The following is a 15449-nucleotide window of genomic DNA, read 5'->3' as shown; positions in this document are numbered from 1 at the left end:
CATTCACACTGACCCAGTATGCATTTAAAAATGATTCGAGGCCGGGCACGGTGGCTTAAACCTGTAATCCCAGCACTTTGGGAGGCCGAGACGGGCGGATCACGAGGTCAGGAGATCGAGACCATCCTGGCTAACATGGTGAAACCCCGTCTCTACTAAAAAATACAAAAAACTAGCCGGGCGAGGTGGCGGGCACCTGTAGTCCCAGCTACTTCGGAGGCTGAGGCAGGAGAATGGCGTAAACCCGGGAGGCGGAGCTTGCAGTGAGCTGAGATCCGGCCACTGCACTCCAGTCGGGGCCACAGAGCAAGACTCCGCCTCAAAAAAAAAAAAAAAAGAAAAAAAAAATGATTCGACATAGCCAGGTGCAGTGGCTCATGCCTGTAATCCCAGCACTTTGGGAGGCCAAGGCGGGTGGATCACCTGAGGTCAAGAGTTCGAGACCAGCCTGGCCAACATGGTGAGCCCCCATCTCTACTAAAACACAAAATTAGCCAGGCATGGTGGCGCATGCCTGTAATCCCAGCTACTCAGGAAGCAAGGCTGGAAAATCGCTTGAACCTGGGAGGCAGAGGCTGCAGTGAGCTGAGATTGCGCTATTGCATTCCAGCCTGGGCAACAAGAGCGGAACTCTGTCTCAATAAAAAAACAACAACAACAACAACAACAACAAAAAAAAAAACAGAAAATGCAACCCATAATCAAAAGAAAAAACAGTCCCTAGATTAATGGATAATTCAGATGTTAGAATTAGTAGATATGGACTTAAAATATTTACTATAAATATGCTAAAGAATCTATAGAAAAAGATGAGTATAATGGGTGACAAGGTAGGGAATTTTAGAAGTATAAAATAACTAAATGGAAATCTGAAAACTGAAAAATACAAAATCTAAAATGAAAAATGTGTTGGATGGGACTAATAGCAGCTTTGATACTGTAGAAGAAGTAATCAGTCAACTTGATGATAGAACTCTAAAAATCATCCAAAATGACAGAGTACACACTGTATGACTGCATTTATATATAATTCTAGAAAACAGGCTGGGCATGGTGGCTCACGCCTGTAATCCCAGCACTTTGGGAGACCAAGGCAGGTGGATCACAAGGTCAGGAGATGAAGACCATCCTGGTCAACATGGTGAAACCCTGTCTCTACTAAAATACAAAAAAAAAAAAAAATTAGCTGGGTGTGGTGGCACACGCCTGTAGTCCCAGATGCTCAAGAGGCCAAGGCAGGGGAATCGCTGGAACCTGGGAGGCGGAGCTTGCAGTGAGCCGATCGCGCCACTTCACTCCAGCCTGGCGACAGAGGGAGACTCCGTCTCAAAAAAACAAAACAAAACAAAACCTAATTCTAGAAAATGTAAATGAACCTATAGTGGCAAAAAACACATCAGTGGTCACCTGGGGGTGAGGTGGGGGAGATGGGGAGGACAGGTGGGAGGATTATAATGGGGTGCAAGAAAACTGTTGAGGGTGATGATTAAGTTTATTATTTTGATTGTGGTGATGGTTTCCTGCTGTATATATTTCAAAACTTATTGTTTATTTTAATAATATACAGTTTACCAAATGACAATGATATCTTAATAAAGCTATTAAAATGGTAATGAAAAATGGCTTTGTAGGTGGGATATAAACAAGCTCTGTGGGAGTTACATAATAACTGGTTACATGTTGGTCAAAGAGAGAGATTCTGTTTTCTGAGGCCTGCTCTTGAGGCTTTAAGTGCCCCAACAGTGTAACAAGCACTATGGGAGTTATCAGTCAGGAATTTCCCTTGTGCTTGTTAGACTGTTGGGGCCCCTCAAAGCTTCAAGAGCAGGCCTCAGAAAGCAGAATCTCTCTCCTTGACCTTCTCCTGCCCCCCTTTCACCTGCTCCTTTTTCTCCCCAAGGCAGACCTTAGAAACCAAAAACATATGCTAGTCTTCCACACCCCCACCCCCATGCCTTTCTGTCTTGGAGCTCTGACCTACCTTGTCTTATGTTGGTCAAAAGACCCTCATTTCAGAAGGGATCCTGCCCCCCAGAGGAAGGAATGCTACACAGAGCGGTCAAAAAGAATTTGAATAGAAGGCCAGGTGCAGTGGCTTATGCCTGTAATCCCAGCCCTTTGGGAGGCTGACGCAGGCAGATCACCTGAGGTCAGGAGTTTCAGACCAGCCTGGCCAACACGGTGAGATTCCGTCTCTACTAAAAACACAAAAATTAGCTGGGCGTGGTGGCATGCACCTGTGGTCCTAGCTACACGGGAGGCTGACAGGAGAATCACTTGAACCCAGGAGACAGAGGTTGTAGTCACCTGAGATCATACCACTGCACTCCAGCCTAGGTGAGAGAGTGAGACTCCATCTCAAAAAAAAAAAAGAAGAAGAAGAAGAACCTGAACAGATAAGACTTGCTGCATGTCCCCCCTCAGTCCATTTGTATTAGGTCATACCATTTTTGTCCAATCGCATTTCTACGTGGTTGTTAATCGTGTCTACCCAATGAAGTCTCCATAAAAGGCCCAAGTGGGCAGAGTTTGGAGAGCTGCTGGAGAGCCAAATGTGTGGAGATTCTGGGAGGGTGGCGTGCCTGGAGAGGGCATGGAAGGTGCATACCCCTTCTCACATGCCTCGCCCTATGCATCTCTGCATCTGTATTTGTCATAATATCCTTCATAATAGATGGGTAAACATGTTTCTCCTGTTCTAGGATCTACTCTAGCACATTAATTGAACCCAAGGAGGGAGTTGTAGAATTCCTGATTTATAGCCAGACGGTCAGAATCACAGGAAAAACAGCCTGGGTCTTGTGACCGGCACTGGAAGTCAGGTGGCAGTCTTATGGGACTGGGCAAGCCCTCAGTCTATAGGTTCTGACACTCTCCAGGTCGACAGTGTCAGAATTGAATTGGAGGATACCTAGTTTATGTCTGCTGCAAAACTGATTGGTTGCTTGGTGTGTGGGGAAAAGTCCCCACATATTTGGTCACAGAAGTCTTCTGTGTCAATTGTTGTTCAGTGAGAGGACAAAAATAAGCAACTGCTCTGAGTGTGTTTTTCCTCTTAATAGGATTTTTTAAATCTGTGCTCTAACAACATCTGCTGGCTTTGGAGATGCTGTAAGAACCATTCTATTTCAAGTTTAATAAAACCAGAAAAAAGTTTGTTAAAAAACCTAAAAGCCACGAAAAAATAAAGAAAACTGGTGTCACCATATTAAAATCAGACAAAGATTTCAAGACAAGGAGTATTAACAGAGATAAAGAGGACCATTTCAAAAGGACATAAAAATCCTAAATATAAATATACCCAATAACAGAATTTTTCAATACATGAAGCAAAAGTTGACAAACTAAAGGGATAAACAGATACATCTGGTTGGCATATAAAGTTAAGAAAGTCTCAGCTGGGTGCAGTGGCTCACGTCTGTAATCCCAGTACTTTGGGAGGCCAAGACAGGAGAATGGCTTAAGGCTGGGAAATCGAGACCAGCTCAGGCAACACAGCGAGATCCCCTACCCCCATCTCTGTAAAAATAAATTTTAAAAACTATTTTTAAAAAAGGTTGAGAAAGTCTCCTAGAAAGTAGAATAAAAAGACAGAGATGATAGGCTAGAGAGAAACAGTAAGAAAATCAGAGGGCCAGTCCAGGAGGTCCAAACAATATCCTACCCTTTTTTTCCTGCTGAATGTTCAGTCCCAGATGACTTAAATGTGGTCAGCCCTATTTTCCCAAACACTTACTCTTGGTCTTGCTCACTGCCTGTCCTAGAGGGGCTCACTCAGTTAAGCTGGAATCAGAACATTACAGAAAGGGTCTTCTTAGGTCTCTTCTTTGGGAATCTCCATCTAACAAAGTTAACTTCAAGTCTGCACCTTGGTTTCACATTAATCACTTTTCATACTCATTTATATATCATCACTTTTCATATTCATTTATATGTAAATAGTTGCTGATAAAAATAAATATCTGGCTGATAGAGGAAAATGCATAGATTATAACTCAGATGTTTTCTGAGCTTAAAGAGTGCTCAGTCATTTGAAAGGGAAAAGAGAAAACAGTGAAATAAAATAACAGTGAGCAGGGCTGAGAAGCTTTAAATGAACCCAGTGGAGGTTTCCAAATCAACTAGACTGTGACAAATTCTTCCATTTCCATTGCCCTGGGGGCTCTGCAGATTCACAAGGCTTCTCCTCACTTCTTCAAGAGGACCCGAACAGATTGCTGAGGGGGATGCCTAAATCAATTGGTTTCTGGGGTTGTTCTTTACTTCCCTAGGGTGTCAAGAGACATTACCGTACTGATATCCCAATGGCTTTCTCAGATAGTTGTGCCCGCTCTTTTGATGGATGAGTCAAACCTCTTCTAAGTCAAATCCTCTTCTCAGATACCTAATCCCCTCCCTCTGCTGTCTCCTTCCCTTTCTTTTCGCAAACCTCTACTCCTCCCAAAACATGTGAGACCTAGCTCTCAAGTCAGAGCTACACTTTCTTTCTCAGAGGTCACCTTCTATGGGTCACTGACAATGGGGGAAGGGGAACAGAGGGTCAGGTTAGTTAGTTTACCTGCAGGTAAACAGAGACAATTATTGAGGAGGCAGTGAACCATGGGCTGCTGTCACTCTTCTAGGACCTCCATACTGCTGAGAGGGTCTCAAGTCCAAGCCTCTTAGGGAGTCACACACTAGTGCTTCCCTCAGAGACATGATAGAAGTACTCTCTGGGAGAAGCTGTGATATTAGTAAACCCAGGAATGGTCCCAGGGGTGGCTAATTTGGCATCCTTCTAGAATATTCTAAAACACCAAGTTGTTGACTACTTATGCCTAATACAATTGGATCTGTCTTCCTCATGGCTTCAGAGGTGGAGAGATCATCTTCTGCCCTCAGACAATGCTTCAACAGTCCCAAAACCCTCTCAACACATAAGGTACTCTGCTATATTGCTTCCCATTCAGTAACCCTGGGGGCATAATAGTCCTTTATCAAATATTTTTTTGAATCTTAAAGGTTTTAAAAATATATTTAACCAGGTTATGACACTACCCTTTGAGACAAGGAGAGCAGAGGTTAGTCTAGGGACACGTGAGTTCTTCCAGAGACAATGTTTTAAAAGATTTTTTAAAAACTGCAGTCTTTTGAAATGGCATGAGTTTTTGACAGAAGGCAGCCTGGGCCTAAGCATGCCTAAGAGTGCCATCAGCTGTCCCTGGCAGTCTATTTTTATTGGAATTTGTGAAGAGAGCAGATGCATTCCCAGAGCTCACTCACTGGTACAATGGCTCTCACCACCGCCCATTTCCCAGGGTTGGGATGCCAACAGTTAGAATTGTTGAATCACTGATTTCAGACTCAAGTCATCAGAAGGACAATCTTCACACTCCAGATCATAATATTGTACTTACAGAGGCATCTACATTAGATACCCTCTTCATGGAAGTCTCAAAAATGGTATACTCAATGCAGAAAATAAATAAGAAATATAAACAGATCTACAGTGTACTCACGTGCCCTAGGGGAAATAAGCCAGAGGACAGCAAATTCAGAAGGGCTTTATTGTACAATTCATCACTTCCCTTGGCTCAGATGCCTTGACTCTGTCACACTGAAAACTCACCTCTCTTCTGAGCCTGTTGCTGACATGCTGAGTCCTGCTTCAGTACCCCTGGAACCAAAAGTCATGTCATCTTGGAAAAAGGTTAAGAACACCTCCAACCGATGGTCTCTATCACTTCAGAAGAAGTCTTTCTCAAGGTCCCCATCTGATAAAGACTGAGATAACAGGCAATTGCCTTGTCCCTGTGCATTGGAATGGAAGATCTGCAGACTGAACAAAGCTCAAGTAGCTGTCACTGTGGGAAGAACCAAGGGCATCTTCTTAAGGGTGAGAGGCCTATACAGCCCATCCGCCTTTCTTCTCTCCAGGATTCTTTCTGATTCAGCTTTCACTCTGAATAAGATTCTACTGTCTCAAGGTCAGGATGTTCTATCTCCTCTACTATAGGGTCTCTGATAGAGGAGCCCACAGGGAGCTAAGTGAGTCTTTTCTATAAACCTAAATTCCTGCCTTTAATGCTCCTCAAAATAACTTAATCCAAGGGCAGTTCCTCTTTATAGATACTGGGGCCCTCTAATGTACAAATATCCACTGGAATATAACCATCTACCTTCAAGCAAATCCATAAGTCATATTTTGAAAATCATACTTTTAGGTAAGAAATAAATATAGTTATAAGGAAGGTACTGAAATATTATTTATATACAGCTCTCAGGACTATAAAAATGGTTGGTATCTTAGAAATTTTCCAAATGAAACTTTAATAGAAGCTATTCTTTAAGGCAGAGATAGAATCTTAACACTTGATGAATACCTACGAGTCAGAGACTATGCTGGGAAAGGATATAATTCGATTTAAATACATTTCACCTTTAGGTGATTCTGTGAATTTTCTCTTCTTTTTTTCCCTTCTCTCTCTAACACTAATAATATAGCCCCTATGCCCCAACTTCCAGAAAAATATAGTTCCTATACCCCCCAACTTTCATATTTGGTATATTGGCAGATGAGCTTTACACAGGCAGAAAATGACGGTGAAGGGGTTTTATTAAAAAGTGATGGCTTCAGCCAGGCACAGTGACTCATGCCTGTAATCCTAGCACTTTGGGAGGCTCAGGCAGGCAGATCACCTAAGGTCAGGAATTTGAGACACACCTGGTCAACATGGTTAAAGGCTATCTCTACTAAAAATACAAAAATTAGCTGTATTTTTGTGGTGATGGATGCCTATAATCCCAGCTACTCTGGAGGCTGAGGCAGGAGAATCGCTTGAAACAGGAGGCAAAGGTTGCAGTGAGCTGAGATCGCACCACTGCACTCCAGCCTGGGAAACAGGGCGAGTCTCCATATCAAAAAAAAAGAAAAGAAAGAAAGTGATGGCTTTATGGTCTGAGCAAAGAAAAATGCCCCACTATATTTCTGTATACATTCACAAACATATACCCATTTCCTATATAAAGAAAATATGAACATCTCCTATGTACAGGAATATGTAGTTTTATTAAGCTTTGCTTTATTGAGCTTTACAGATTCTGTGCTTTTTTAAAACTTGAAGCTTTGTGGCAACTCTGCATTGAACAAGTCTACTGATACCATTTTTCCAGCAGCACATGCTCACTTAATGTCTCTGTGTCACATTTTGGTAATTCTTACAATACTTCAAGCATTTTCTTTATTATATCTGTTATGTTGATCTGTAATCAGTGATCTTTGATGTCACTATTGTAATTGTTTTGGGCCACAAGCCACACCCATATAAGACAGTAAACTTAATCAATAAATGTGTATATGCTTTCTTGAAGGGAGCTCTGAAAAAACTTTTTTTAAATGAAAAAGTAAATGCTGTGTGTCCTCTGACTGCTCCAGTGACTGTCCTTTCCCTGTCTTTTTCCCTCTCCTTGAGCATCTCTATTCTCTGAGACACGACAATATCGAAATTAGGCCAGTAAATAACCCTACAATGGCTTCTAAGTGTTCAAGCGAAAAGAAGGGTCGCACATCTCTCACTTTAAATCAAAAGCCAGAAATGATGAGCCTTCATGAGGAAGGCGTATTGAAAGCCAAGAGAGGTTGCAAGCCAGGCCTCTTGCACCAAACAGTTAACCAAGGGGTGAATGCAACTTGGAAAAGTTCTTGAAGGAAATTAAGAGTGCTACTCCAGTGAACACATTAATGATACCAAAGTGAAACAATCTTACTGCTGATAAGGAGAAAGTGGCCTGAATATAAGATCAAACCAGCAACAACATTCCCTTAACCCAAAGCCTAATCCAGAGAAGGACCCTAACTCTCTTCAATTCTATGAAGACTGAGAGAGGTGAGGAAGCTGGAGAAAAAAAGTTTGAAGCTAGCAGAGGTTGGTACATGGGGTTTAAGGAAAAAAGCCATCACCATAAACATAAAAGTGCAAGTAAAGCAGCAAGCGCTGATGTAGAAGCTGCAGCAGGTTATCCAGATCTAGCTAAGATCACTGATGAAGACAACTACGCTAAACAACAGATTTTCAATGTAGACAAAACAGCCTTATATTGGAAGAAGATGCCATCTAGGACTTTGATAGCTAGAGAGGAGAAACCAATGCCTTCAAAGCTTCAAAGGACCTACTGACTCTCTTGTTAGAGGCTAATGCAGTTGATGACTTTATAAGTTGAAGCCAGTGCTCATTTACTATTCCAAAAATCACAGAGCCCTTAAGAATTATGCTTAATCTATTCTGCCTATGCTTTATAAATAGAACAACAAAGCCTGAATGATAGCACCTCTGTTTACAGCACAGTTTACTGAATATTTTAACCTTGCTGTTGAGACCTACTGCTTAGGAAAAAAAATCAAAATATGGCTGCTCATTAACAAGGCACCTGGTCACCCAAGAGCTCTGATGGAGATGTACAAGGAGATGAATGTTGTTTTCATGTCTGCTAGCACAACATCTATCATCCATTCTGGGATGGATGAACAGATGGATGAATGAATGGATTCATTCCTTCATTCATTCATTCAAGATAGAGTCCTGCTTTGTTATCCAGGCTGGAGTGCAGTGACATGGCTCACTGTAGCCTCGATCTCCTGGGCTCAAGTGATCTTCCCACCTCAGCCTCCCGAGTAGCTGGCATTACAGGCCATGTGCTACCATGACTGGCAAATTTTTGTATTTTTTGTGGAGACAGGGTTTCCCTATGTTGTCCCAGCGGGTCTTGAACTCCTGGACTCAAGCGATCCACCTGTCTTGGCCTCCCAAAGTGCTGGGACTACAGGTGTAAACCACCACGCCCAGCCAACGAGTAAGTTTAACTTTCAAGTCTTATTTAGGAAATACCTTTTGTAAGGCTATGCCTGCCATAGTGATTCCTCTGATGGATCTGGGTAAAGTCAACTGAAAACCTGCTAGAAAGGACTCGCCTTTGTAGATGCCATTAGAACATCAGAAATTCATGGGAGGAGGTCAAAATATCAATACTAACAGTTTAGAAGAAATTGATTCCAACCCTCATGGATAACTTTGAAAGGTTCAGGACTTCAGTGGAGGATGTAACTGCAGATATGGCAGACACAGTAGGAGAATTAGAATAAGAAGTGGCACCTGAAGATGTGGCTGAATTGCTACAATCTCATGATCAAACTTGAACAGATGAGTAGTTGCTTCTTATGGATGAACAACGAAAGTTGTGGCTTGAGATGGAAACTATTCCTGGTGAACATGCTGTGAACATTGTTGAGATGAAAATAAAGGATTTAGAATATTACATAAACTTAGTTGGTAAAGCAGTAGCAGAGTTTGAGAGAATTGACTCTAATTTTGAAAGAAGTTCTACTGCGGGTAAAATACTATCAAAGAGCATCACATGCCACAGAGAAATCTTTCTTGAAAGGAAGAGTCCATTTGATGTGGCAACTGTCAATGTGGTCTTATTTTAAGAAATTGTCACAGCCACCCTAAGCTTCAGCAACCACCATCCTGATCAACAGTGGCCAACAACACTGAGGCAAGACTTCCCAGCAGCAAAAAGATTACGACTCCCGAAGGCTCAGATGATCATTAGCTTTTTTTTTTTTTTAGCAACAAAGTATTTTTTAAATTAAGGTATATACATTGTTATTTTATACATAATGCTATTGCAGACTTAATAGACTATAGTAGAGTGTAAATACAACCATTGCTTGCTTGTTTGTTTGTTTTGAGACAAGGTCTCACTCTGTTGCCCAGGCTTGGGCACAGTGGTGTGATCTTGGCTCACTGCAGCTCCGACCTCCCAGTCTCAATCGACTCTCCCACCTTAGCCTCCTGAGTAGCTGGAACTACAGGCACATGTCACCATGATCGGCTAATTTTTGTATTTTTTGTAGGGACAAGGTTTCAGCATGTTGCCCAGGCTGATCTCAAACTCCTGGGCTCAAGCAATCTGTCCATCTTGGCCTCCCAAAGTGTTGGTATTAGAGATATGTGCCATCACACCCAGCCAACATAACTTTATATGCACATGTGACTTGCTTTATTGTGATATTAGCTTTATTGCAGTGGTCTTTTTTTTTTTTTTTTTTTTTTTTTGTGGGACGGAGTCTCGCTCTGTCACCCAGGCTGGAGTGCTGTGGCCGGATCTCAGCTCACTGCAAGCTCCGCCTCCCGGGTTCACGCCATTCTCCTGCCTCAGCCTCCCGGGTAGCTGGGACTAAAGGCGCCGCCACCTCGCCCGGCTAGTTTTTTTTTTTATAGTTTTTAGTAGAGACGGGGGTTTCACCGTGTTAGCCAGGATGGTCTCGATCTCCTGACCTCGTGATCCGTCCGTCTCGGCCTCCCAAAGTGCTGGGATTACAGGCTTGAGCCACCGCGCCCGGCCTATTGCAGTGGTCTTGAACTGAACTCACAGTATCTCTGAGGTATGCCTGTAAATGCTGTACTCGATATACAAATCTGGGCCTATATTCATCCAGTGGAAAAAATACTACATTTGGAGTTTAGATCCCATCTCTGCTACTTTCTAGCAATGTGACTTTGGGCAAATTCTTTAACCTTCTTGAGCTTGTATTTTTTCTACTCCTAAAATGTAGGTTGTAACATTTACCTCATAAAGTGTTTGGAAAACCAAGTGATATAAAGTACATGAAAAGAGGGAGGTAGAGCAAGATGATCAAACAGAAGCCTTCAGCAATTGTCCCTGCTGAAGGAACACCAAATTGAAGAACTACACAAACACGTACTTTCATAAGAGCCAAAAATCAGGTAAGTGATCACAGTACCTGATTTTAACATCATGTTAAGAAAACAGGCATTGAAGAGGGAAGGGAAGAGGGAGGGAGAACACAGTGATTGTGAAGCTTTGCATTGGAACTCAGTGCTGCCCTGACACAGTGGAGAGCAATACGAGTGGAAAGCAAAACTCAGCCAGTGCCCACAGAAGGAGCATTTAGGCCAGCCCTAGCCAGAGGGGAATAGCTCATCCCAGCAGTCAGAACCTGAGTTCTGGCAAGCCCTTCCACTGTGGGTTACAGTGCTCTGGGTTCCTAAATAAACTTGAAAGGCAGTCTAGGCCACAGGGACTGCAATTCCTGGGCAAATCCTGGTGCTGTGCTGGTTTTGGAGCCAGTGGACTTGGGGAGCATACCATCTAGTGAGATACCAGCCAGGGCTGTTAAGAGAATGCTTGCGCCACACTTCCCCCAACCTCAGGCAGCACAGCTCGCAGCTCTTGCAGAGACTCCTTCCTCCTGCTTAGGAGAGAAAAGGATAGAGTGAAGATGACTTTCTCTTGCAACTTGGATACCGGCTCAGCCACAGTAGTATGGGGCACCAGGCACAGCCGTGAGGCCTCCATTCTAGGCCCTATCTCCCAGATGGTATTTGAAAATACACTCCAAGCAGGAAGAAAACCCACTGCCTTGAAGGGAAGGACCTAGTCCTGGCAGGATTCACCAGCTGCTGACTAAAAAGCCCTTGGGCCCTGAATAATCAGCAGTGGTATCCAGGCAGTACTTGCTATGTGCTTGGATGAGACTCAGAGATATGCTGGCTTCAGTTGTGACCCAGCACATTCCCAGCTGGATAGCTATGAGGAGAGACTCTTTCTGCTTGAGGAAAGGAGAGAGAGGAATAAGAAGACTTTGTTTTACAACTTGGGTACCTGCTTGGCCCACTGGGGTAGAACACCAGGTAGATTCCTAAGGTTCCTGACTCCAGGCCCTGGCTCCCAGTTGGCATCTCTGGACCTACTTGGGGCCACAGTAAACTCACTGCCCTGAAGGGAAGACGTCTGGCTGGATGTACCACCTGCTGATTGGAGAGTCCTTGGGCCTTGAGTGAACACAGGAGGTAGCCAGGCAGTGATCACCATAGGCCTTGGGTGAGCCCCAGTGCTGTATTGGCTTCAGGTCTGACACAGAGCAGTCCCAGTGATAGTGGCCACAGGAGTGCTTGTGTCATCATCCTTTCTCCAGCTCCAGGCAGCTCAGCACAGAGACAGAGTGTCCATTTGTTTGAGTGAAAGTAAAAGAAGAGTCTCCACCTAGTAATCCAGGGAATTCTCCCAGATCTTACCCAAGACAACCAAGGCAAGAGACACAGCATGACTGGGCTGGAGGTGCCCCCTAATGCAGGTATGGCTGCAATGACCAAAGACTTAGATCACAATACCCAAATCCCTTCTAACAGTTGGAAAGCCTTCCCAAGAAGGATGGGGACAAACAAGCCCAAACTGTGAAGATTACAACAAATACCTAACTCTTCAATGCCCAGACACTGAAGTATATCCACAAACATCAAGACCACCCATGAAAACATGACCTCACCAAACAAACGAAATAAGACACCAGTGACCAATCCCAGAGAGACAGAGATATGTGTCCTTTCAGACAGAAAATTCAAAATAGCTGTTTTGAGGAGGCAAAACAGAATTCAATAATAGAATAAAATTAAGAAAGATGTTGAAATAATTTAAAAGAATCCCATCAGATAAAATTAAGAAAGAGATTGAAATAATTAAAAAGAATCAAGCAGAAATACTGGAGCGAAAAATGCAATTGACATACTGAAGAATACATCTGAGTCTCTTAACGAATTGGTCAAGCAGAAGAAAGAATTGGTGAGCTTGAAGACAGGCTATTTGAAATACACAGTCAGAGGAGACAAGAGAAAAAAGAATAAAAAGCAATGAAGCACACTTAAAAGATCTAGAAAATAGCCTCAAAGGGGCAAATCTAGAAGTTATTGTTCTTAAAGAGGAAGTAGAGGGACAGACTGAAGTAGAAAGATTATTCAAAGGAATAACAGAAAACTTCTCAAACCTAGAGAAAGATATCAATATTTAAGTACAAGGAGGTTATAGGACATCAAGCACATTTAACCCAAAGAAGACTACCTCAAGACATTTAATATTCAAACTCCAAAGGTCAAGGATTTTAAAAAAGATCCTAAAAGTAGCAAGAGAAAAGGAACAAATATCATACAAAGGAGATCCAATATATCTGGCAGCAGACTTCTTAGTGTAAACCTTACAGACCAGAAGAAAGTGTCACAATATGTTTAAAGTGCTAAAAGAAAAAAAAAAAAACTTTTATCTTAGAAGAGTATATCCAGCAAAAATATCCTTCAAGCATGAAGGAGAAATAAAGATTTTTCCCAGACAAACAAAAGCTAAAGAATTTCATCAACACTAGACCTGTCCTATAAGAACGCTAAAGGGAGTTCTTTAATCTGAAAGAAAAAGACATTAATGAGCAATAAGAAATGATCTGAAGGTACAAAGCTTACTGGTAATAGTAAGCACACAGAAAAACATACAATATTGTAACAGTGTAATTGTCTGTAAACTACTCATATCTTGACTAGAAAGACTAAAATATGAAGCTATCAAAAACAATAACTACAATAACTTTTCAAGAGATAGGTAGTATAATAAGATATAAATAGAAACAACAAAAAGTTAAAAAGCAGGGGATGAAGTTAAAGTGCACAGAGTTTCCATTAGTTTTCTCTTTGCCTAATTGTTTGTTTGTTTATACAATCAGTGTCAAGTTGGCATCAGTTTAAAATAACAGGTTATAAGATATTTTTTGCAAGCCTTATGGTAACCAGAAATCAAAAAACATACAACAGATACACAAAAATAAAAAGCAGAAAATTAAAACATAACACCAGAGGAGAAAAAAACATACAACTGATACACAAAAAATAAAAAGCAGGAAATTAAAACATAAAACCAGAGAAAATCACCTTCACTAAAAGGAAGACAGGAAGGACAAAGGAAGAGAAGACCACAAAATAACCAGAAAACAAATAACAAAATGGCAGAATTAAGTCATTACTTATCAACAATAACACTGAATGTAAATGGATTAAACTCTCCAACCAAAAGACACAGAGTGGTTGAATAGATTAAAAACAACAACAACAAAAAAAATAAAAATAAAAACAAGGTCCCATGATCTGTTGCCTACAAGAAACACACTTTACCTATAAAGACACACAAAGAATCCAAGTAAAGGAGTGGAAAAAAAAATATATTCCATGCAAATGGAAACCAAAAAAGAGCAGGAGTAGCTATACCTACATCAGACAAAATAGATTTAAAGACAAAAATTACAAAAAGAGACAAAGAAGGTCATTTTTATAATGATAAAGGGGTCAATTCAGTAAGAGGGAATAACAATTATAAATATATATGCACCAAGCACTGGAGCACCCAGATATATATAGCAAATATTATTTGCACTACAGACAGAAAGAGAGAGAAAGAGAGACCACAAAACAAAAATAGCTGGAGACTTCAACACCTCACTTTCAGCAATGAACACATCATCCAGACAGAAAGTCAGTGAAGAAACCTAGGACTTAATCTGCACTGTAGACCAAACTAACCTAATAAATATTTACAGAACATTTCATCCAAAGGCTAAAGAATACATATTCTTTTTTTTTTTTTTTGAGACGGAGTCTCACTCTGCCGCCCAGTCTGGAGTGCAGTGGTCAGATCTCAGCTCACTGCAAGCTCTGCCTCCTGGGTTTATGCTATTCTCCTGCCTCAGCCTCCCGAGTAGCTGGGACTACAGGCGCCCGCCACATCACCCAGCTAGTTTTTTGTATTTTTTAGTAGAGACAGGGTTTCACCGTGTTAGCCAGGATGGTCTTGATCTCCTGACCTTGTGATCCGTCCGTCTCGGCCTCCCAAAGTGCTGGGATTACAGGCTTGAGCCACCGTGCCCAGCCTAAGAATACATATTCTTATCCTTAGCACATGGATCATACGACAGACCATATGTTAGGCCACAAAAACAATCTTTAAAAATTTATATAAAATAAAATTATATCAAGTATCTTCTCTGATCACAATAAAATAAAAGTAGAACTCAATAACGACAGGAATTTTGGAAACTATACAAACACATGGAAATTAAACAATATGTTCCTGGGCCAGGTGCAGTGACTCATACCTGTAGTCCCAGTACTTTGGGAAACCTGAGTCAGGAAGATTGCTTCAGCCCAGGAGTTCAAGAGCAGCCTGGGCAACATAGTGAGACCCTGTCTCTACAAAACAACAACAATAACAAAAACAAGCAAAAACACAATATGCTCCTGAATGACCAGTGGGTCAATGAAAACATTAAGAAGGGAATTTTAAAATTTCTCAAAACAAATGATAATGGAAATACAACATACCACAACCTACGGGATATGGCAAAGGTAAACTAAGAGGAAAGTTTATAGCAAAAAGAACCTTGATATTATTTGGCTGTGTCCCCACCCAAATCTCAACTTGAATTGTATCTCCCAGAATTCCCACGTGTTGTGGGAGGGACCCAGAGAGAGGTAATTGAATCATAGGGGCCAGTCTTTCCTGTGCTATTCTCATGATAGTGAATAAGTCTCACAAGATCTGATGAGTTTATTAGGGGTTTCTGCTTTTCTTCTTCC

At 41.7% G+C, this 15449-nt stretch overlaps 1 protein-coding gene across 3 annotated transcripts in view; it reads right to left on the bottom strand.

Annotated features, from left to right (window-relative positions):
* MTA3 (metastasis associated 1 family member 3) overlaps nucleotides 1-15449 on the bottom strand; it is a 187364-nt gene that overhangs the window by 8509 nt on the left and 163406 nt on the right. Inside the window, exon 15 of one of the 3 annotated variants that reach the window (XM_026456106.1) lies at nucleotides 5609-5656. The exons of the other annotated variants lie outside the window; for them this stretch is intronic. Coding sequence (XP_026311891.1) covers nucleotides 5609-5656 — 48 coding nt within the window. The remainder of the gene's footprint in view (nucleotides 1-5608; nucleotides 5657-15449) is intronic. 3 annotated transcript variants of the gene reach the window in all.

The sequence above is a fragment of the Piliocolobus tephrosceles genome, chromosome 15 (genome assembly GCF_002776525.5).
Source record: "Piliocolobus tephrosceles isolate RC106 chromosome 15, ASM277652v3, whole genome shotgun sequence".
Classification (NCBI taxonomy): domain Eukaryota; kingdom Metazoa; phylum Chordata; class Mammalia; order Primates; family Cercopithecidae; genus Piliocolobus; species Piliocolobus tephrosceles.
This window is presented reverse-complemented; position numbering and strand designations above follow the sequence as displayed.